This window comes from Barbatula barbatula (genome assembly GCF_947034865.1).
Source record: "Barbatula barbatula genome assembly, chromosome: 24".
Lineage (NCBI taxonomy): Eukaryota > Metazoa > Chordata > Actinopteri > Cypriniformes > Nemacheilidae > Barbatula > Barbatula barbatula.
Window position 1 is genome coordinate 4,316,529 of NC_136787.1, and position 24,760 is coordinate 4,341,288.

General features: G+C 37.3%; 2 protein-coding genes across 17 annotated transcripts in view; both read left to right on the top strand.

Moving 5' to 3' along the window:
- Positions 1-2,184: 2,184 nt before the first annotated feature.
- pip5k1ba (phosphatidylinositol-4-phosphate 5-kinase, type I, beta a) lies at positions 2,185-19,008 on the top strand. 16 transcript variants are annotated; one of them, XM_079448375.1, is made up of 17 exons: positions 2,241-2,379; positions 7,631-7,722; positions 7,799-7,933; positions 8,552-8,624; positions 9,200-9,268; positions 10,730-10,860; positions 11,088-11,205; positions 11,870-12,022; positions 14,812-15,108; positions 15,194-15,390; positions 16,528-16,608; positions 16,703-16,751; positions 16,836-16,920; positions 17,005-17,142; positions 17,402-17,519; positions 17,845-17,947; positions 18,087-18,806. In XM_079448375.1, exons 4-17 carry the CDS (start codon positions 8,601-8,603, stop codon positions 18,087-18,089), a joined length of 1,566 nt encoding a protein of 521 aa, XP_079304501.1. In that variant the 5' UTR covers positions 2,241-2,379; positions 7,631-7,722; positions 7,799-7,933; positions 8,552-8,600; the 3' UTR covers positions 18,090-18,806. The 16 variants fall into 16 exon arrangements, with proteins under 16 accessions (XP_079304499.1, XP_079304488.1, XP_079304496.1 ...); XM_079448363.1 differs by having other exon boundaries at positions 2,261-2,379; positions 7,802-7,933; XM_079448373.1 differs by lacking the exon at positions 7,631-7,722 and having other exon boundaries at positions 2,185-2,379.
- A 714-nt stretch (positions 19,009-19,722) lies between these two features.
- Positions 19,723-24,760, top strand: part of tjp2a (tight junction protein 2a (zona occludens 2)) — a 31,303-nt gene continuing 26,265 nt past the window's right edge. Inside the window, exon 1 of the mRNA XM_079448027.1 lies at positions 19,723-19,870. The gene's annotated coding sequence lies outside the window, so the exon portion shown is untranslated. The remainder of the gene's footprint in view (positions 19,871-24,760) is intronic.

The following is a 24,760-nucleotide window of genomic DNA, read 5'->3' on the forward strand; positions in this document are numbered from 1 at the left end:
AAGCTCCATCTCTCCCACTATGTCGGTGCTTTTAAACACATAGCTTAACAAGATTCTTATATCACACAAGCTATTCAATACGTCTCCACAGCCAGGCCGAGAGAAATGGAATTGAGTCATGGTTGAGGCTGAACTGTAATATCTTATTCTTGTGATGACTCACTCACTGATTGTGAACAGATGGAAAATGTGAGTGCATGAGGAAACAGCAAACTGTGGCCATCTAGTGTTGAATATTGAAATAATTCATCCCTGATGATGCATTTCTATGGCAAACCAAATTAGCTTTTAATCATTGAATCATTGAATCACTCTCAGAAATGTGTATTCTTGATATCAGAAATAGAATTTCAACTAGTAAAAAACATAATTCTTGATATCTGTGATTGCATTTGAGTGGCAGTCTATTGTGATATTTAACTAGTAAAAATGCATTTACAGATATCAAGAATTTAGTTTTTTACTATTTGAAATTCAAATTTATTGAAATCAAGAATACACATTTCTACGAGTGATGACGTGATTGTTTAAATAAAGAATTCACATTTTTACTAGTACAAATTGAATTGTTGATATAAAAAATTCATATCCTGAGAATGATTAAAAGCTAATTCGGATTGCCATACATAAAAACAAAGTAAATATGAAAAATAAATCAAAGATGATAGATGGCATTAATGTATACGCTAGTCTAGATGTGTGTGTTTTATTTAATGCCCAAAAGTGAAATCCTACTCAACAATTTAACCAAATATTTGTTATTTATTGTATCCACTACAAATGGGTCTTTCTTTGTAAATGGTATGTAAACATGTTTGTCACATGATGTGCATTCCTTTTATTGGCTGGCTGTTATGGTTGAAATGTTCTTATGAGATAAGAAAATATTTCAGACACTGTGAGTGTCTTTAAAACCGTATTTTATTACAGTTTATTATAGGAAATACAGGACGTTTTTGAGAAACAGGTAAGCGTTAATGATTTATCCATTTTAAAATGGGTTGTCATCATTTGCTTATCACTCTAAACCCGTTTGCCTTCAATAAGAGAAACACAGGGACATACAACATTACAGCCCCTGCATAGGAATAAATGTAGTAATAAACAAGTGTGTGTACTTCATGCCAGAGAGCGATTGAGATTGTAAATGTATTTTGGAAGAAATGAGATTAAACATGGTTGATTTAGTTCAAGTCTAAGAGCAGTTCTTGAATAACACATTTGAAGTTCAACTGTATCAAAGGTTGATATGACTACATCATGTGAAAGTTCTGCATTACGCTATATACATGAAAACACTATTTTTACAGTAAATGAAATTTGCTTCATTTACTCCGTAAATAACTTTGATAAATAAATAAATAAATACATTTCATTGAAATGCTTGCAATGCTTTTCATTAGTTACACTGAGCAACATGAGACACAACCTGACTTTTTAAGCCCCTCCCACACTACCATTTTAAACAGAAATGTATGTTTCTATGTTTATTTCACTATACAAAAAAAGTAAGAAACAATAAATGTTTCCTCAAACACAACCAACCTTTTATTCAAATTTGGCACGAGTTTATATTTGGGGTGGGACGTCTAATCCTTGTATAGAGTAAAAACATTAACATTTAATGCAAATATTATCCATTTAAACATTGTTTTCCCCGGCCACTGGATTAAAAATATTGTGGTTTATTATAAATATTATTGAAGTACATAGTATTAAAGCATAGCAACAGAACTACAGTAAGCCATCTATGAAGAATTATACAAACATTGAAACATTAAAACAATGCTCGATTACCTAATGTATAAAATATATGGTCGCATCAAGCATATAAAAGCCACAATCCTTAAGGACTTATTAAAAATAAATATAAAAAGAATATGTTCGCATTATCGTCGATGCCAATGCTACTTTTAATAAGAGAGGATAATAACAGTGACCTCATTTTCATCTTTAAACCAACTTGATGATTTCTGCAGTTAATTTATCTTTGTGATTCTGTTCAGTTCCGTGTGTACATTGATGCATCGTAAATATGCGATTGATATATATGTATATGCATTAGACTTTTTTATTCAAAGCGACGTTCATACAATACATTTTATGATCAGGCTATGCGTGGTTTTTGAGAAACGAACCCATTGCAAACGAAATGCTTTGCTGGGCTACACGGTCACTGTAGATAAACACTAAAGTATTGCGCGATCGATCAGCATCAGTCAGTTGCGTGTCAAACCCACATGCGCGGCAGCGCGTGCGCGCGGAGAGTTTGACAGTCAAAGGGAAGCGAAGCTCGACGGACTCCCAAACGACCGAGAAACAAACTTGGACTTTATGAACTATATTTTTGACCTAAAACATCTATAATTGAGGAAGACGGTAAGCTCCGTGTACCTTTCTTTCACATTAGTGCTTTGTTTAATGTAGGCTACAACAGTTCATATCTAACATTCAACTTGTACGTTCACAGCAGTTAAATTATGGGGGAAACCCGTTCATTATGTTGGACGAAACGTCGGACATTTTTGCTTTTATTTATATTTGGATTGTTGTGTTTCTTCCTACTGTACTGTACTGTACATTCATGTAGCTCTGAGGTTAGACCATAGCGCAAGCAACGCCAAAGTCATGGGTTCGATGCCAGGGATGACGCATTCTCAGAAACGAATGGGCTTTGCATAAGCGTCTGCTAAATGTGGACATGTAAATGTCATTGTTTCAAAAACAGTGAGATTTTTGCTTTGCCTATGTGAGTTCAAATACTGTAGTGTATTTTATTTATATTTTAATAAAAACTCTTCATGTGCATATATAGGCCTATAATACACCTACATATTTATGTTTAGTAGTTATAACATATTTATATTCACACTTCACAAACCTAATGACTAAACTGGGCTGCCCTTTATGGAAAGTTAGGAAAGGCGTCCAGGGATATTGACTTCCTCAAAAACACTTTTTGTTTGCAGACTATCTTCATATCTTGCATATTACATGAGAAATTGACGTTGCCTTTGTTGTTGTGGTGCTGGTGGTTATAAATCTGGTAAAGACAGGTTTTATCCGATGACCATATCAAACAAACATAAAATGATGCCATCTTTTGTGGTCGAGCAATAATGGCCGATACGAGGCTGATGTCTATAGTAGGCGTGCTAGTGCTATAACTGCTAGTGTACATGTTATTAGGCCACTTCATTAGAAAAGCTGTTTGTTTGATCCAAGCAAGAGCAAACTGTGGCAGCAACAGATATATCGACATGAAAAGTGGATTTGCTGAGGTTCAACCCAAGCAACTGAACTGGAAAGTTTAAAGATGGGGTAACATGCTATTTCGTGCATTCTGAATTCTTTACACTGTTAAACGGGCTGGCTTCTCGTGCTTAACTGGTCAACTTGTTAAAAAACGAGTTGGACGTATGAAGTAGTACTTCTGTGCTCGATACACTCCCCCAGCACTCCAACTTGCCTAGGAGGGTTTTTTATACATTTGGATCCCTGTTTCGTAACAGGGATCCTATTCCGTTTTATAGGCAGTTCTCCAAGAAAAGCAGGCCAAACGCGTCATCCACCGAGCGAAAGACCACGCGCACGTGCTAGCTTGAGAGAAAGACCACGCCCACGCATCAACCAGCCAGCGTGAGAAAGAGCAGCACTCCCATCAATGCCGTGTCACTCGTTTGACAGATGTTTAGCTGTGTTCAAGCTCACTGCTTTTCGGTTATGAATCTGATATAAACAGTGGATATAACGCTGGATTTGGAGATCGTTTGAAATGGATTGATGATGCGGTCATAGCGCTTAAAGATGCCAGACATGAACCGAACGCGGTAAGTCAAACTATGTCATTTATCTGTGTTTTGTTGCCAATCGGCACGTACGTGCAGAAAGTAAACAGATTAGGGTATAATGCAATGAGATTGTGTGCTTGTGGTGTAGTTCCGTCCCCCCTGCCCACCTCAAGCAGCTTGTCTTTTTCAAGCTGTATTTCTCTTTTATAAATTTGATCAAACTAAATACTCATCGAAGATACGAAGTAAGCAATACAACTGTATAGGTACTCAAGATTAATATGAGGTTTGCAGAAAATGCTGATGTTATCCCATCTTTAAGTATTTCCGTAATTGCTACCTACTGGTATTTTCGTATGTGCCAAAAAATATGTCGACTGCTTTGTCCTTTGTACTATACGTTTGTCTTTGTCAACGGTCATTGCCAACTTCTTCAGGTAAATCAGTATATGTTGTTGTGTATGTTGTCTGTTGACGTCATCTTAATCTGTCGCCCTGCTGTCTTTTTTTGTGCCATTTGTACTGCCATACTTATTGTCGTTTTGTTTGTCATCTTTACTGATGTCTCTACTGTCGTCCCTACTTTTGTGTTGGTCTGTTGTCCTAAATGTCATCTTTACTGTTGTCTCTACTGTCGTCCCTATATTTTGTCGTTCTGTTGTCCTTAATGTTGTCTTTTCTGTTGTCCCTACTGTCGTCCCTACTTTTGTGTTGTTCTGTTGTCCTTAATGTCGTCATTTCTGTTGTCCCTACTGTCGTCCCTACTTTTGTGTTGTTCTGTTGACCTTTCTGTCATCCTGTTCTGTCATCTTAGGGTCCAATCACACAGATTCCTTGTCTCTTTTAAATAGGTTTTAGTTGACCGGGAGCGTTTAGTGCCTGAAGTTTAAAAAGAATAAACTCTGAGCAGAAAAGCGATTGACGTCATGCGCCTTTTTCCATTGTCCAATCAAATTAATGGAGAGGAGGGGCTTGTGGTGACAGGACATTACAATTGCTTGAAACGACTCGAGACTGCAGTTATGGAGGAGAAACTTGTGCCAGCTGTCACGGATTAACAGAGCAATGCAAGAGCAAGCACCATGCTTGTACCTGTTTTAAAGCTAGTATGACAGTTAACAAAAACTAAAGAGTTGCACTATATTCCTGACAGTACAGCTGTTTCGGTTGTCGCCTAGTAACACAAAAAATGCTGCTCAAAAAGCTGAAAATAAACTGAAAAGCAGCATGGTACGTTTCGCGTTTTCAAACATGAAAAACGCATTCTGCGTGATCAAACACTTATTCTGTCATCTTTACTGTTGTCCTTAAGGTCAGCTTGCAGTTATTACTGTACTGTAGTCTGTTTCTGTCTTACTTGTTCTTCTTGACATCCTTGTAAGTATGACAGAAGAGGACGACAGAACAAGACAACAGGCCAGGTCGAATGTAAAGATGACAGAACAAAACATCAATAAGGACTACAGAAAAAACTACAGAGGAACAGACGACAGGACGACAGATTACATAAATGTCAACAGACAACATACCTGTCAATTTATACAGATTTACCTGAACAAGTAGGCAATGACTGTAGACAAATCTATATTAAAAAAGCACAAAGCAGTCAACACATTTTTGCCACAAGTGGAACCCCATATGCCAGACTGCTTTAGGTTTATGGATAGAAAACAAGTCAAATAACCACCCAATACAACTGAGGTTTCTAGAAGAGCATCTTACGTCAAACTTTAAAGCTGATGGGCTACAACAGCACAAGACTACACCACATGCTACTCCTGTCAGCAGAGAACATGAAGAAGCAAACAAAATAGTTCTGAAAAACTCAAAGCTTTGGGTGTCACCGCATATTGCTACAATGCGTGTGATTGGGTGAAGCAATTTCCCTGAGGTCCCAGTAGTTAAAATAGTTAAATTCCTTTCAAAATACTTTGGAGGAGAAATAAAGTTCTGTCCTGACAACTCTCGGAGGGTGTAGCCTACATGGCATACATGTATAAATGAATTTGGTCTTGGCGGGATAGATCTGCTACGCTACTGCTGCTGCTAATTATGCTGCGGCGTTACAAGTATAGAAGACTTGCTACTGCCAATACATCCACAATATGCTGCTGTGTGCATGTAACATTAATGAATAAACCCAGCCTAGCGTACATGATCACCTTGTAGAAGATCTTTACAAGTGGAGCTGGGGAAGGAGGAGGGTTTCTGAAGCGCGCTGCTTGCTACGACAATCACTAGCCAAGATTTAAATGTTGAGCTCATTGGCTGATGATACAGAAGGCACCAATCAGCTGCACCGTCTGGTCATTATGTCAGTTTGGTTTAGACTATGGGACTGCGCCATCAAGTTTTACAGTTTACAGGTTGCTTAATATGTATCCTGTTTAAATCTTGAGCATTATCCGTGTTGTATTCGTATTATATTCAGCCAAGTGGTCTATTTTTTAGGTACACTGCGTTTACCGATGTGATCTGAACGGTTCATGTGATAAGTTTCACGTCATGTGTCATTTACAATGTGTTCACTCCACACCAAATGCAAACACACGCCTTTCCTGACTGATAAAGACCTATTGTTTCAGAACAGGCCGGGTGTGATGGTGATGTGATATCAACACAAGGCTGCTGTGTATTTTAATGGATTTCAGCAAGTTTAGCAATGCTGATGCCGTCGTCTTGTGGTTTGGCTTTCGCAGATTCTTATTTTTGGCAAACCATTTGATCCCCAGCTAAAAAAAGGATTAGAAACCTGAGTTACCAAAGAGAACATCCGGTTTTGACTTTGGCTATTATGTTTTGGTCTCATTTATTTGTTGAAAGCTGTCCATTGCATCTGGTTGGTTATTTGTGAAGAGAGATTTTCGGATTGGGATCAGATTTGATATCTACTGGTTTGTTTTCCACGAATTGCAGATCAGTTGTGCAATCTGTGGGTCATGGAATTAAGGGCAGTGGGAAAGCCTTGGGCCATGACATATAGAATACAGTACTTGCAGTAATATTATTGCAATAAAATTATTGTGAACACCGTATATCTTGCCCTTAACACTTTTTAACTTGTCACTATGAGTGCTTGGATGTTAAAAAATGGTTGTTATGGTGGTGTTCTCAGTAAAAAAAGGAAGCAACATTATGATTTATTTCACACTTGCTTACAAAATACTATACAAAATGAGCTATATATTGCGCTATATAGGTTTTTGTGCTATTACATTTCGAAGTAGGAATTTGTAAATCAAAGGGGGTTGTACACTGGACACCGAAGCGCCGAGCGTCTAGGACAACTCTGTTATTAATGTGGTAGAATCTATATAATTTTTTGTTTAATATTTCCATTATTCCCAAACAGATAAATGGATCTTGCAGCTTATAGCGAAGACAGTTTTTACTCTTTCCATAAATATTATTTCACTTAAATAACATATAATTTAATGTCAAATTATGTGAGTGGCGCCCTGTGTCACTGCAGGACTCAGAACAGCGTCCAGATTTGTAGCCGAGCGCTACTGTAAGGCGCTGAATGGTTTCTTTTTACAAACAGTGGCGCTACACTGCACGTGTGCGACCCCCTTAAGACCCTGTTTGTGTAACCACCGCTTTTGTATGTTTATTTTAGAAAAACAGTTTCAGTTTCAGATCAAAGATAATTGGTCCAAAGTTGTTCATAAAAACTGCTTATATAATGTTTAGAACTTTGCCCTGTACAGTATAATCACCGGCAGTGCTGACATGGATATGCGACCGAACAAAAAAGCAAACAATAGCGCCTTAAGCCATATCCGTCTTACCTTACCGTTACGTACTCAGCTGCGATTGTTTGTTTGTTTTGTGGGCAGTGACACATGGAACATAAGGAACGATTTCATGACTAACTGTTGCAAATCCGTCTTCTTTGGTGTTTCACAGCCTTTCAAGGAAGAGCTTTACAGTAGGAGACTTTCCCAACTATCTGCATTTCTAGTTTGTTACTGATAAGGTATGTGCAATTCATTTGTATTTTTTAGCAGGGACGGCTTTGTAACAAATGGTCAAACATGGGCTCCTGAGTTTCACTGACGTCTACAAGTGCCTTCAACATCGATTAATGCTTGGAAAGTGGACCAATCGCAAGCTGAAAATTACTCTCTCTGGGTCTTGAGGTAATGCACCTGCAATTTCTAAAATGTAAGAACATTTAATGTCTTTTGTTCAATAATATATATGAGCCAGGTTTAATAATTATCAACAGTAGTTGTGATATAACGATGACCACAATACAAATATTAGACACACAAACAAGCACTTTTATTGGTTACAAAATGTGCAGCTTCTATTTTTCTTATAGAACTCAAATTAATTCTTCACAAAATCCTTAAAAGTTGAGTTGTAAATACTATTATTTCCCTAATGTTCTAAGCTTCTGTAGATATACCATAGCATGCATTCAACTAGGAACATATCTTTGGAACAGCTGAAATGAGAAATGAGCACAAAAATAAGGTTGTATAGATGTCATGCATCACCCAATGGATTTGAATATCTCTGTTTTATAACATCTGCTGGTTTGTATAAAGTAACTTTTGGAACATCGGGCTTTACTCAGAGCACATGTAAAAATAGCGTGCTTCATGTGTGTATTTATAGCTGCTCAGTAACCTCTATCCTCCCCCTCATAAACATATTCTTCCATCTTTGTTTACTTTCACTATCACTCCATTTAGTGTTAGTCGCTCACAGTTTCCCGACACCCACTTATGTGCTATTTCTTCCGCCTGTAGGCCTACTAGACCATTGAAGTCACATTGAGCTGGATATGCAGTGGCTCAAATGAACAAGAGAACGGTTTACAAGGTAAGGAGAACTGTACTGGTGTGAAGTACCTTCAGACAACATGTTTTTTTATATTTATTGTGACTGTTATACTTGTATGTATATATTTTTACAAGAATACTGTAAAAGATACTATATAAGACATAGGATAGATTCCAATAATGGCAATTCTCGAGACTCACCCATATAGAGTATAGACAAACAAATATGTTATTTGCATTAAGTGATGTTATGTGATAAACAGACGTATTTGCATTCTTTATTTGTTAATAACATCATGTCAAAAAAACAGAACTGCAAACTTCTCTAACTTTTGTGGGATTTTACTACAAATGCTGCAAACGTGAAATGTTTACTGTCAGGAGGAAACATGACGCTCACATTTCTTCTGAAGTGCTGTATAGTTGCATTTCTTGCATCAGCAGCTTTGATCTACACCAAGAACAGGAACATTGCAGTTCTTCATTTCCTGTCTGATGATGCACAATGCACGCATCAACTTTGAGTTTATGCTGCTAAACACTTTATTTAATTTAGTAGTTTTGTGGCCTAGTAATATTAGATTTTAAATCTTGTTTTTTACCTTTGAATACCAGATGAATTCAACATCAGATGACACCGGAGGTGGAAGACCTCAAAAAACTGCCAGCAAGGACCACAAAAAGGTAAAGAACATGAATATATACTATATACTATAAAACGATTATAGTTTTATCTGTTGCGAGATGTGTCTGTATCACAGTATCAGTTATTAATTTTAATTTTAATCAAATTTAATTTCTTATTGGCTGGACAAGAAACGTTTGACCCAAATAAACAAGATTTACTATGATTTAAAATATTTGAAGATACACGACCGCAACTTTAGCTTGAATAACATTTACACGCACACATTATACAGATGTAAAATGTATTGAGGTTTCTGTTTTATACTTCTTTAGATCATTTGTGTTTTCAGCATTTCTTTTTTTACATTTAAATTCATGCATTTGGAAGACGCTTTTGTCTTACATTTTGCATTATTATATACTAATTTATATCATGTTTTTATTGTGCATTCCAATTATTACTTGATCCAAATCCAATACTTTTATAGATGTATTGTATTATATAATATCAATTTCATTCAAACTACATTTGTACATTTGTTGCTTCTTAAATTCTAAAAAATGAAGTTATCTATAATGCAAATAAACATATAGCCTACTTTCCCTAAAACTGTTCGTGCGAAATAAAAACAAATGCATTACTTTATCTGTGATGTTTGCGGTGGGCTGTTTCTAGCTCTTAGGCCGCTTATAGATTAATTCCATGCAGCCCAACATGTTTTTCTGTGCCTGAGGCACAATGTAGCATTTGTGCCATGAGCTCTTTTGGGATTAGGGGGGATTTGATTTCTCCACGTCCCACTCTGATTTGTCATTCCTGCGGTCTAATGGTGTTTTCCCACTTGCTGTTACAAAATGATGACCAAACTATAACCACAGTATGAGCCATTTTGTGTATTTTATACAACATAACACTAGCTGATCACAGTGGATGCTTGCCCTCTCAAAAAGACATTAGGAAGAATTTTGTGATAGAAATGTCATTTGTGATATGATTGAGAAAACTACTGTACAGTTTTGGGCCAGTCAACAACATTGTGCTGACTTAAATGTGTCACCATAGTAAAGTTACCTAGCTAGCTGGCTAATTCGAAATAGCAAAAATGACTTAGAACGTCTTAGAGTTTTTGTCTGGCTTTTAATAATTTGAGGGTCAGACACACTCCCAAAAGTGAGTGTAAAGCTGCTTTGGAACAATGCAGATTGTGAAAAGCTCTATATTAATACAATTGAATTGAATAAATTAATAATTCCACATTCTAATGCTAAATAATGAAATTCTTCATTTCTCAGCGGTATTGCCAAATTGTCATTTCATTTCATTTAAACTGTTCTTACAGTAACAGCTTCTTGTAAATGTACAATCAAACCACTAAATGTGGCTTAACTAAGCCTCCAAACTTTGACTTCCTTGCCTTCTACTTCCTCCCATTTGTTGCAATGATGATAGTAACCTTTATCGCTACACAATGACAGATCCTCTTCCTCTACATTAAATGTGTGAATGTTTGACTCCAGCCCACAGCAGAAGCCTTGAGAGGAGCCATTCAGCTTGGCATTGGATACACAGTTGGCAATTTAACCTCCAAACCAGACAGAGATGTTCTCATGCAAGACTTTTACGTTGTTGAGAGTGCCTTTCTTCCCAGGTACTTAATATCCATGTAGCAGTTTGTTTGAACACTACTTGCGTGAACACGTGAATAATAGCTTGTAGAATTTATAATTGCTTAAACAGTAGTACTGGGAACATGCTTACCTTTGTAATAGCCTTTTTACCAGGAGCATACGATGTCGAAAAAAGTTTAAAATGCAGCATGTTATTGGAATAATACTGCAACATTATGGGTTTAAAAAATTGTGCTTTGCTTTTCAGTGAAGGCAGTAATCTAACCCCTGCTCACCATTATCCTGACTTTCGCTTTAAAACATATGCTCCTCTGGCCTTCCGCTACTTTAGGGAGCTCTTCGGAATTAAACCAGATGACTACCTGGTAAGAGACATTTTGACAATGACTTACAATGACATAATGATAAATACATGTCAGATGACTTTCATATTCTGTTCAATAGAATGGAATGATGGATAATTAATGAGTCATTCACAGGAAACCGTTTGTGCCTGAAAATTCCAGGAAGTTCAGGTTGGAGTTACTGTTAACTTACAGTAAATCATATTGCATCTTATTTTCAAACCTCAGAACCAAAGGGTGCGGTTACAATCCTAAAATGAACAAAATTAAGTTATAGTTATTTATTGTTACTATTAAGTGTGGATGATGGACACACAACAGGCCCTGCGTTCCATTCCGAAGTGATCATCCCTATGCCCCACTCCCTTCGAAGAGTAAAGCTCTTGATGTGTAAACGCTAGACCGAAAAAGCAATTGCATTTCATACATGTGTCCGTTTAAAATTGACTTGGCAAAATTAGCAATACAAACAATGTAACTTTCTCTTTATTTTGAGTGACGTTGTGTATGGTGTCCCGTTCCTGAAGGGCAAAGATATAAATAATAACAAGATGCGCCAATGCCGTTGCAATGAATCCCATTTGGAACGCACCAAAGGTTTCCTGAGATTGACCCAAGTGCACCTGTTGGTATATAATGTTAATTTTTTGTTCGTTTTTATCATGTTTTTCTTCTTGATCTGCAGTACTCTATTTGTAAAGAGCCCCTGATCGAGCTCTCAAACCCTGGAGCGAGTAGTTCTTGGTTTTACTTAACCAGTGATGATGAGTTCATCATAAAAACTGTGCAGCACAAAGAAGCAGAATTTCTACAGAAGTTACTTCCTGGTTACTACATGGTAAACCACACAATCACACAGATCTTCAACAAGCTGTTCATTAACCAACACATGACAGTATTTGACTGCACGTTAACTGAAATAACTGTGCTGTCCAGAAAACTACAGTCGTTTTTAGAACTACTCTAACAAGAGTGGTCAGTAGATTCAGTAAATCTTTACAACTGAGCTTTTTACTTGCTATCTACTATCCGCTTGTTAAGGCTGCCCATTGCCACATCTTAACGCTCTTTCAAATGTCAAAAGGGAACAAAAAACCATGGGCGTCGGAACCTTTGTATGTATTTTGTTGTATGTAAATGCACACAAGTAAAGTTTTTGTTAGGCATGTTTGTAAAAATGAATTAAATGGCGTAATTAAAATAAGTCCTAGTCCTGGTTTAAAGGCGCCACCTTTAAGTAATAATATCTCTGTCAATTCATCAAACGGTGGCAACCACAGTACAAAAATATGTCGTCGGCTGCGACAGCGCATCTTCTCATATTGACGCAGGGAAGAGATCATGCGATAGAAAGAGCAATGTCTTAAAATAAAACGTCTGTGGATTTTAAGTATAAAAAGAAGGATAAAAGTAAGGCGGAGCTAGGACCAGCGTTAATATTTTAAAAACTTTCCAGCAGAGACGCGTTAGGACCCGCGGCACTGCTGCTTTTAGCGGAGATACTCATAGGCTGTGTCCGAAATAGCCCCATATAACCTAATATAGAGCTCTATTTCAGGGGACATCCATTTTTAGTGGTGTCCGAAATTATAGTGGACATTGTTGAGTGCACTCAATCCCATAATCCACCGCAATAACGAGTGTACAAATGATGTAAACTCAACAGTTAGACTATACCCATAATGCACCTCGAGGCACATGCCCACGGAGCAGTTTTGAGCGTCATTGTTTATCTTGAACCGCTTTAATATTGTACACGTCCAGATACTGGAGAGAGAGAGAGAGAAAGAGAGAGCCAGAGGGCGCTGAAACTGGAGAGAGAGCAAGAGCGCGTTTTACAGGGGAGAGGTAGAGGAAACGCATGCCGTTGAGTTGTTTGTCCGTTAAGGGCTGCTGTACAAAACATGGCGGCGAATTCAAAGTATGTAGGCCCGCTCTGTATGTAGATATAAATAGCTGATTCTAAGGTATTACAAACCCAACGGTTCATGACGTAAGGTCTTTATACACCTCTGAAGAAGTAGTTTTGTATATTATATTGCATTTCTGTCGATTGGTCATGTTGAAAACCCTGTATTGTTCTTTTAAGGTAATCCCTGTCCTTAAAGTCCGTACAACATAAGCCCTATTCGCACAGGATTAGTATTATCTGGGGACCTCGTGTGATTTAGATAGTACCTCCCCACATTTGTATTTCATGTGGCGCATTCGCACAGGATTTGTGAAGACTTTTATTTTACACAAGTTTACGGATTTATATCCTGGATATGATGGCTAGGCTTTGCTCATAGTTAATATATATATGTGTATGGTGTATAATGATATATGACCATACCTGTCAGCAACGCAGTCGCGCTCAAGGATCTTCTGTCCGGTTCGCTGTCGCATTACGGGAGTTTTCATCAGAAATTCCGCATTTTACCTACAGCCTGACTTCCAAGCTCTTGTTTCCTTAAATCCATGTCACCTGGCTCATTCAGGATCCGTATATGTTAAACTTCATTTCGTTTCGACATAGCAAGGTAAACAGATTATTGTTGTAAATGATCAAAACAATTAATAAATGGATTCCAACTAACTGGGAGAAAAGACCTCCTCATTACCCCAATCTTACCATACACTTAATTATTAAACACAATTTTTCTACTATTTTGATGATTCGCTTAATAGGACTAGGTGTTATAATCCCAATATTTCAGCACAGTTTAACATCCCAATAGGACATTTCCCATGCCTTACGCATGACATGGGGTGCAGTCAAGAATGAGAATAGAGGTAAGGATGTCCGGGGTTTCACTCGGTCGTCGGGTAGGCATCCTCTGCGTCAGATAGCTCCAAAACAACTAGTCATGCGTTTTTCTCACCACTCCACTGAAGCTGCTGTTAAACAAACATCGTTTTTACTCAAGGTTTTTCTGGGGGAGGTTCCACCCACATTTTTTGTACTCCCGACAGGCATTCAACAAATTATACTAATATACACTCTCAATGTGCTGTATACCGAAAAATTTGGATTGTGACCTTTATCTGCCTAGTAAGAACCTAAAAGGAAAGACAGTGAATCATTTTTATGAATCATTAAAATACACAAATTGTGTGAGGGACCCTGTGAGCCTGGAGACTTTGGTGTAGCTACACCAGGACTTAAAAGCTTATCTTAAATGTGTGATATGGTAAAATCATGATCATAAACGGCTGTTGAGATACTAGTCTCTCATGAGATGAGTGGTGGCTTGTACCTGGAAGCAGTATTTTGTATGTCGTGACATAAAAAGTGGATTAGCATAGATTATTTGTATGTATTATCTATACCAACTTCATTATCTATACCTCTAACTCATATCCTTTTGAATATCAACACTCACTGTTCAGCTACAACTGTTTTATTCCCGCTACATTTACTTTTACACATTTGACAGATGCTTTTATCCAAAGCGACTTACATTCAATATACTTTATACATTTGTTTCTGAGAATCCCTGGGATCGAATCCATGACCTTTGTGTAACTAGCGCCATGCTCTAACTCTAGGAAAGTACAAATATGCAGATTTTGACTCATGCGTGAAATTTAAAACTCATTGTCTTTTGTAGCGTGATACTGACCTGTCGATACTTGTCATTGCAGAATCTGAATCAAAATCCAAGGACACTCCTCCCAAAGTTTTACGGGCTCTACTGCATCCAGTGTGGTGGTGTGAATATCCGTTTAGTGGTGATGAACAACGTTCTGCCCCGGTCTTTAAAAATGCACTACAAATATGACCTTAAAGGCTCCACGTACAAACGCAGAGCATCACGGAAAGAGCGTGCCAAAACCTCCGCAACTTTTAAAGACCTGGACTTCCAAGAGATGTTCGATGGTCTTTACTTTGATGCAGACACATACAACGCTCTCATGAAGACGCTCCAGAGAGATTGTCGGGTTAGTTGAGTTGTTAAGTACAGCATACAGAAATCTTTGGTTTGAATGTTTTGTGGTCACAATGTTCATGCGTTATGTTGCACAGGTGCTGGAGAGCTTTAAGATTATGGACTATAGTTTGTTACTGGGAATCCATGTTCTGGATAGAAAGATGAGGGGGAGAGGAGGCAGAGGGGACAGTAAACGTCAGGGTGGGCAGAAGGTCTTGTACTCCACGGCTTTGGAATCAATTCAAGGAGACGGAAAAGCTGCCGAGGTGCTCGCTGACACAGACGATGACACGTGAGTCTTGAGGGTGGGGAGTTTGGTTGCTGGAAAAAGCCAAAAATAAAGAAGGGATTTAACCGGAAACATTTAATGGCTAGAACGTTGAAAGTATTTATGTAATGTATTAATGGGAAAAGAAGGGGAAGGGGACACATGGGAAAGAAAGATAGAATGCAAAATAAAAACAAACAGGTTGTTGTCAAATGTGCCGTGCACGTGTACTATGGTGTGACATAGTACAAATGTCACAAAAACAGCCTTTTTCCACCTAAGAAATGTTGCCAAGTTACGAAATATTCTGTGTGTTGCTGACGCGGAGAAGCTTATTCATGCATTTATGACCTCAAGACTTGACTACTGTAATGCGCTACTTAGTGGTTGTCCTGCATCATCAATAAACAAACTACAGTTAGTTCAGAACGCAGCTGCCAGACTTCTAACCAGATCCAGAAAATACCATCACATAACCCCAATTTTATCAACCCTTCACATGCTACCCATTAAGTATCATATTGACTTTAAAGTTCTTTTAATCACTTATAAAGCCTTAAAGGGTTTAGCCCCTACCTACCTAACAGAGCTTCTATCACACTACAACCCATCACGCTCTCTAAGATCTCAAAATGCAGGACTTTTGATAATACCTAGAATATCTAAATCGACCAGAGGGGGTCGAGCTTTCTCATACGTAGCACCTAAACTCTGGAATAGCCTTCCTGATATTATTCGAGGATCAGACACACTCGCCCAATTTAAATCTAGATTAAAGACGCATCTTTTCAGCCAAGCATTCACTTAAAGCAAATATGCTAAATAAACCACCAGGAGATGCTGACATTAGATATTATTTACTAGAATAATTGGATTTATTATATAACACACCATGTAGTGTGTTTTACCCTTTCTTGGGTTTTTCGTTTTTCCCCTGTAAAGCTGCTTTGGAACAATGCAAATTGTGAAAGGCGCTATATAAATAAAATTGAATTGAATTGAACATAGCAAACATTTAGAGAACAAACTTTTAATAATATGCTTTTCTTTTAAAAACTGTATTAATTCATTATTTACGAATGAGTAATAAATAAATAAATTGTAATGAATCATTGTTTTGACTACCTTTAGATGCGTTTAAACATTTGTCGTTGGTTCTAGAATGGGTGGCATCCCTGCTAAACACAAAGATGAGAAGTTACTGATCTTTTTGGGCATCATTGACATTCTGCAGTCATACAGGTATAATTCACATGACGATCAAATTTAAGAACATTTTAGTATTGCCGTGTAGAGTTTTAAATGCTCATTTAAATTATTGCATTCTCTGAAACAGATTTATAAAAAAGGTCGAGCACTCTTGGAAGGCTCTGGTACACGATGGCGTACGTATTTTGTCTTACAAAACACCTCTATTCACCTTTGACACTATTTTGATTTATGCTTCTTTTAAATGTTGTATGCTACAGGACACAGTATCCGTCCACAGACCTAATTTCTACGCTGACAGATTCCTGAAGTTCATGGGCAGCACAGTATTTAAAAAGATCCATCGTAAGTTTGAGACCTCTATTTATTCTATATTAAGAGAACAAATGTGATATGCTTGATCACTTATATTTTTTTTCTTGGTTTTAGCCCTCCGTGGTGCCTCCTCTAGAAGGAAGAAAAACTCTATCCGGCCTTGTAGGTCGGCCTCACAGGAAGCTCTGTCAACCATGAAAGAAGAGAGTTTAGATAGGAAGGCACAAAGTCTTGAAAACCTTGATGATCCAGGTGCTTATTTTACAAGCTGAATCTTTTGTATTACAAATGTATTTTTTAAACTTTTATACCTTGTGAGGTACGTAAAAATAAATTGAAGAGTTGTAGTCGGGTTTAAGATGTGATGACTTTATGGCCATCCCAGAATGCTTGGTAGCAATCTTAGTCAAATTAAAAGGGTTCGATTAAAATATATATATTTTATTAAAAAGTTATAAAAACTAAAACAGAGCAAATGTATGTCGATACAAACCTGCTTTTTTTTCGACAGATCCGAGCTCCTCTCAGAAAACTGATGTTATTCTAAGCACCACCAGAATACATCCAGCGATTTCCGTGAACACCATTTCTTCTGCTTCCTCTATAGATGATAAGGACTCAGAGAGCAGGTGTTCTTTCAGCCGACACACCAAAGAATCACTAAATTGACTAAAGAGACAATACCAAACTTCCTTATTTTGGACATTTCTTCTGCTTTAGGCTCAACTCAACTTCATTTATATAGCACTTTTTAAAATTTTCATTGTTACAAAACAGTTGTACACGAAACATTTTGACTATAAGCAAAACATTATACAAGTAAAAACAAAAAGGTCAAACACACAAACACACTCAAAATACGCGTGTTATACAACTAGTGATAACAAATTTCAAACATTTGAGTGTCATAGGCTTCTATTTGACTGATCAAGATAAATGTGTTGTTTTTCATAGAGATCACAGAACGTCCACCTCGACTCTTGCTTTGGAGGACAGTGTTCTTCCAACCACAGATTCACAGGCGAGCACACCCGAGTCGGGTCTAGATGTGTACTTGGTCAGTATTTAGTTTTGTTTATTTCTTCTGTAGTTTTATTTGTAACCACACACCACAAAATGTAAAACACTAGTTGACGTCTTATTGTGTCTTTGTTCCAGATCATGGTTTATTGCTCATATTGCTTTTTCTTTTGCAGTGATACGTCAATTGGAACAGACCATCAAAACATCTACAAGACTGACAGACATTTTATATCATTATTAAAATCATTTCATTTAATAATGGCAAGACTTGCCACTTACTGTCTCACCGTAGACTTTTGCACAACAGATTTTTGTAGCTGCTAATACGCATAAGATTAGGAAAGAAAATGTCTTATGTCTGAAACCGTGGCAAAGCGATTGCCACACTATTGTACCGTCTGCACTTTGTACCCACTTGCAGGCACAAGTTTGTCATTTAACATTAGTTACAATCCCATTGCAGCACAAAGCCTACATCTAATGAATGCATTGGTTGGTATGCTATGTAAAAGGTGTAATACCAGAAAATATAAGTTATTTAATAAATTGTCGTATTTTGTGAACACTCCTAACTTAAATGATTTAAGTGATTATTTTATTCATTTCAATTGATTATTACAGTACAATGATTAGTGACAAAAATGATAAATGGTGACAAATATGAACATGAAGTTTGGTCATTGATTTAGACGCACAATTAAGTCTAAGTTATGATCAAGAGAGCCATTATAATGTTCAGCTTGACTGTATAAGATTTATATGGGTTCAACATTAAACTTTTAGGACTTTTATAAAAGCATAATATATTTTGATTAGATACATAAAATATATAATTGAAATGTATAGTTTTTACAGTTGCTCCTATGCTAATAAATGCTGTATCTTACAAATTGTTCAGAATTGTGTGAAGTCAATCTAAGCACGTATAGAGCAGTTTATATAGGTTTGGGACCTACCAAAAGCAGAGAATTGTTAAATCGATGTGTTTATTTTTTGCGTAATTGGAAATAGCAGTTTTTTCAGATGTCCAGGATGTTTCTTACAAATACCAACGGCATTAAACTTTGTTTATTGTGAATAAATATAACATCCGCTAGGGGGTGCTGTATCAATATTTTTCAGGTTTGGAACATCAACTCCCAAGTTGTAGACTGTAGTATAATTCACATTGAAACACATTTATCTGAATCGCAAAGCTTTACATTTTGTTTACATGAAAACTTGTATATGAGAACATTTAAACATATTTAATGCCTACGAAGTACGTGATCTTTAGGTATCAGGGTTGAAATGTTTAAAAAAACACGTGCTAGGATCCTCAATTACATTATGAATGTATATTACAGGATCTTGGCTTTGGACACGTGCTTTGGAGGTGGGGTTAGAATAATATTTTCTCAAAACAATGTAGCTATTAAATACTATATAATATATACGTGTAGGCCCTTGTACACAGCCACGGAGAGTATTTAATACATAGGCTACTTAAACTAACTACATGTAATTGTATTACACGCCAATATAACACAATGAGATCTATAAAGTAGAGAAAAAAATTTTTTTCCTAGAACTAACGTCACTTTCTGTGAAATTAAATGTTTCAAGCCTGGAAAAGTGTTTGCCTTCATGTTTACACGTCCCCCAACACAGTTAACGTTACTTTATAACGCATAAATGTTACTTTATCATTCACCTTAAAAGCAATTATTTTGTGTATGTAGTCGAAAATATGTACTTCACGAAACGTAACGTCCTTTGTGGTCACGTGGTGTGGGAATGCGCGTTGGGCTCACCTGCGCGGTCATAGACACGCCCATACCTGGAAGTTTCAGGAAACCTGGGATTGTACACAGAACCGATTGCAATCTCTGTCGTTTTAAAGTTGTATCGGTCACACGGAGTATCGTCTGTCTCTCCTATGAGAGTTTGTGGTGCTTCGGTGTCGGTCAGTCTGACGGTAAGTACTTTCACATTGAAGGACTCTTCTATTTCTCTGTTTATCGTCTGTTTTTTTCTGGTTTCGGTTGTCTGTTGTTTATGGAGGTGACTGATATTAAACCTGCTGTGACGTCAGACAATTATGAGACAATAACGTGTTGCTTGTGTATTATTACAATTCTGCGTAAAGGGTCTTTATTTATACTCTCATTAAAAGTTGCTCGTCTGTATTTCGGAGTTTTCAAAGGAACAGGCCTAGTCGAAGTATAAGCTAAACTTGGCCTGTTATTTACTTTGTCTCACAAAACGTATTGTGCTGCCATTGTGTAGCTATTGTGCTGGAAAGTGGACTTATTCATTGACAAACGGGGATTTTTGTTACTCATTGAAGGTCATTGTTTGACGTTTATGCATTCATGGCTGCGTAACAAACAGAAGTAAAAAGCTGCGCTCAATGCGCCAGAGAGGTTGCCTTTTGTGTCCCTTTAAATAATATAAATAACACAAATTATAATGGACATTGTATTGATTTAAAGGAAACTATAGTGGTCTACTGGTAACCTTTTGGGGTTCTATTGGTGGGATATTATCTGACAGATGGGACCGAACATACAGTAACACAATCGCATCCTTTTGGAATAAGACCTAAAACACACTACAAGAAGTTTGTAAGGTTTTAACGGTAAACAGCTGATGTTCACAGTGGAAACCACTGGTATGTTTTTTAAACACTGGGCACTATCCTATAATACATTATTATAATATATATTATAATGAAAGCGACTTAAATAGCCTAAATTATCTAAGGCGTAGTCCTGGTTTAGGCTATGAAACCGGACCATTAGGTGTTTTTGTAAAGATATTTTTATGTAGGCAAAATGTGTCTGCTAAATGTTTTTCAAGCTGTTACTTATAAAACTTTTGATCAAATCATTTAAAGACCACTAACATAAATTCAGTCATGTGTGTCTATACGTTTTACTGGCAGTGTATTATGTTCCGGCCTATATGTGTGTGTGATTTATACAACGAATTAGTTCCACACAACAATTCTCGTTTTTGATCATTTGAAGGATATTAGATATGTGTTTATACATAGTGTACACGTTTTAAATATAAGCTTTGCAACCTAAGAGCACATTTATCTAATGGGATCTGTCTTTTGACCAATCATTAGAAATATATACGAAACCAATATGAAACCATGCTTTATGCCACACCCCTCTTATCCTCCACATGTCCGCATACATACTTTTATACTTCAGAGTACAGTTGTGCGAAGTGGTTGAGTCACAGTATTATATGACTCGCTTGAAGGCAGGAGTGGTTGTACAGAGTTAGATTAGATCAGCTTCTCTTTTAGGAAAGTTTCAGTCTGGAATGTAAATGAATCTGAAATAAAAGCTTCTGCTTTTTCACATAAAAGTTATTTAGTCCAAAGCATCAGCAATCCACTACCTCACATTATGGCTACAAGAATGCAGAGAGGGAAAGAATCCTTTGATCCCCGAGCAAAACATAACTTTGTACTTACTGGAGAAACCCTTGTTGGCAAGCACAGAGGTCAGACATTTCTGATAGTTGGTCACCAGGTTTGCACATGTGTCAGGAGATGTTTGAGTGCACTCCTCTGTGAATCTTTAAGGTTTCTTGGCTGTCGCTCAGCAAATTGGAGTTTTAGCCTCCTTTACAGATTTTCTATAGGACTTTGGTCTAGAGACTGAAGGAGAAGCACATTAAATGTCCTAGCCAGACACTCTTTGGTTATCTTGGCAATATGTTTTGGGTCTTTGTCATGTTAAAGGCACATCCACGACCCATCTTCAGTGAACTAGTTAAGGGGAGGAGGTTCTTGCCCAACGTCCCTCAGCCCCTCAATGCGGTGAAGTCATCCTGTATCCACAGCAGAGAAAAAGCCCTAAAGCATAATGTTTCCATTACTTTGTTTCTCTGTAGGAATTGTGTTTTTGGGGTCATTGTTACTATTTCTCTCCCTCCAGTCAATTTTCTTCCCGTTTGACCACAGCACTTTCTCCAAACCCTTTTCTGAATCATTTTGATGTTCATTGTCAAACTTTAGACGAGCCAGGCGGGGCCTTCTTGGGCAAGAGCTTCAGGATTTCAATCTGTTGTGGCATAGCATGTAATAAATGGTTTGCTTGCTAACTGTGGTCCCAACTGTCTTGAAATCAAATTCTTCCATGTAGTTCTGGGCTGATCTTTAATATTTTGCATGATCATATTTAACCCATTGGGGAAATCTTGCAGGGAGCTCCAGACCAATGACAATTGATAGTTATTTTGTATTTCTTCTATTCCCAAATAATGATAAATAATCGCACCAATAGTTATCTCCTTCTAACCAAGCTTCTGTCTGTAGTCTATTCATGGTTTGTGCAGGTCTCCAATCTTGCCCTTTACATCCTTTGAAACATGTTTGGTCTTGGCCATGGTGGTGGAGAGGTTGAATTGAAAGATACAGATTCTGTTGGCAGGCATATTTTATATACATAACAAGCTGATTTCGGAGTACTTTCTTAAAGTGACAGGACTAATCTGTGGTCCATATAGGCACATAACCAATCTGTGAAGCCAGAATTCTTGCTGGTTGTTAGGGGATCAAATTTCACTAACTGATATGCAAATAAATGTATAACCTTTTTATATAAATGTTTTCCCTGATTTTTTTTGGTTGATATTCAGTCTCTATCAGTGAGAATAAACCTACCACAAAATTATAGACCCTTAATTTCTTTGTAAGCAGGCAAACTTACAAAATCAGCAGAGCTTTAATGCAAGGCTTATAGCACTGTCATTTCATATAAAACCCAAAGATTAAGCAGAATGCAGAATTTGTGTTTGGTAGTAATGTGTGATGTTAAGATTGTAAATCCACTTGAGCTGACTTACGATGAGTTTAGGGGCATTTTGAGCTCCATGATGTAACATTTTGAGTATTTTCTCTCTATGTCTGGACAGTGCATAAGAAGTGTGACGAATGATCACTTTTGTCAGGCCTGCCCTGACCGACGGTGAATATACTGAATGTTTCAGAGCATAAGTACTCGCTTTTGTGTTGTGTTAAAGTGGAGGACAAAGTCCATTTTGTTCAGCAGCCTGAAAGTAAATAAGACAGTATCATAATGGGCTCGGTTTGTTTCTTAAAGAAGTCAAATAAAACAAAGTCACTATCTTGCCTATCAAAGTTAGGAACAGGACTCTTAAATAATTATCAATGTGGAAACTGAACTAAATAATACCATATGGAGGCCATGCTACTGTATATAAGCCTATATAATGTACAAAATTACTAAACGAACAATGGTGTTGTTTCTCAATGATCCTAGTCTGATAATCTAACAACATACAACAGCAACATTTTGTGCTTTGTTACAGGTTTGATATGGTTAAAAGTAAGGACGAATGTTTAAAGAGCGGAATACGAAGAATGGGATCAAAATTCAGTTATTCTGACTATTCAGAAAGTGAAAAAGTGTGATTTTTGCAAGACGTAGAAAGAACTGTGCTTAGTGGTAAGAGCATTGCGTTAACAAAGCAAGGTTGTGGGTTCGATCGTAGATACCTATGTATAAATGTATAGGATATGCAATGTAAGTCTCTTTAAGTCGGATAAAAGCGTCTGCCAAATGTAAATAAGCTCATAAGAGTTGTTCATTTGTGAATCAGAAAACCGAGGTCATGCTGTACTCAAAACATTTATTTTGTTTCAGTAGCTGCGATGCAGGTACGCACGCAAAATCTAACTTTGGAGTACGTATTACATATTACATACGTATATTGCAACAGCGTATTATTTACATACAGATCGATGAGAACGGGTAGAAAAAACACATTACCCATTACAGAACTGGACACCATTAATCATTCCTTTCCCATTATGAACCGGTTCTTTTAACAATGGAAGACTTTATACTAGCTGTGATCATTAATGCGACTCTTAATGACTAAAGTATGAATGTGGTTATTCAGAGCTTTTGCAGTTTTAAGAGACATGCAGGCATGTCTGTGCGAATGTAAGTTACAACACTGCCGATATGCGGAACATGTTTCATCATGCTGTAACTTGCACATGTTTTCTTATGTAACAGGATTAGTTCACAAAAATACCTTTATTGCTTTATGGGGTTGGTTTGGTTAAATAAACATAAGCTACATTTCAGCTTGCCTTGTATAATGTGGAAGCCGAATGTCTACGAGAGAACGACGACCCCATTGTGATCTCCAGAATCACATTGTAGTCTTAAAAAGCTTAAAAAGACTTCTTCAGTTCATTTTGTTTTAGAAAAATCCTGTTTCTTGTCTGAGATGTTGACTGTTATCTTTCGCATTTGAGGTCTTATAGCTTTGATGTCACCAGCGGCAGCGCTGCTCTGTCATAAACACGTCATGTCAAAACGCAGCTCATGCATGTTCAAACAGAGTGTATGCTTGTAACCGGACCTAAAAATAGATCATTTAATTTAGGGGCTTTAGATGTTTTGAAGTGTGGCAGGGATTTTAGAGCTCCTGCACTTTGGCAGTTCAGTCTCCTCCTCTCCGTAATCCGTAATGTGGATTGGGGAACGTGCATGGACGTATGGAGGAAATCGTGCATGGACTGGTCTTTTTAAGAGAGGATGAAGCGTTTTTAGTGGTGGGTGGAGTTAAACCAGCAGGATTACAGAGAAACGGGCCATGGTGCATCCCTGATCTGTCACGGCTTAGTACCACAATTATCCCCCTCACAGCGTTTTCATTAGACTAATGCTCCAGAATTATGTAAGAGAGATGCTGTGCCAGCATCCCCAACGTGGTTGTCGTGTTTTCTTTTTTTTTGTCCCTCTTGTCCTACGAGAAGAACGAAATGGGCATCTGTTGGATTCTACAGACCGGCAGTAATCTGAGTAAT

Coding starts and splice junctions, on each gene's coding strand:
- pip5k1ba (XM_079448370.1), top strand. CDS start 8,601: ATGAACAAGAGAACGGTTTACAAG. Junction 15,109..15,193: donor CGCTCCAGAGAGATTGTCGG/GTTAGTTGAGTT, acceptor TATGTTGCACAG/GTGCTGGAGAGCTTTAAGAT. Junction 16,921..17,004: donor AGTATTTAAAAAGATCCATC/GTAAGTTTGAGA, acceptor TCTTGGTTTTAG/CCCTCCGTGGTGCCTCCTCT.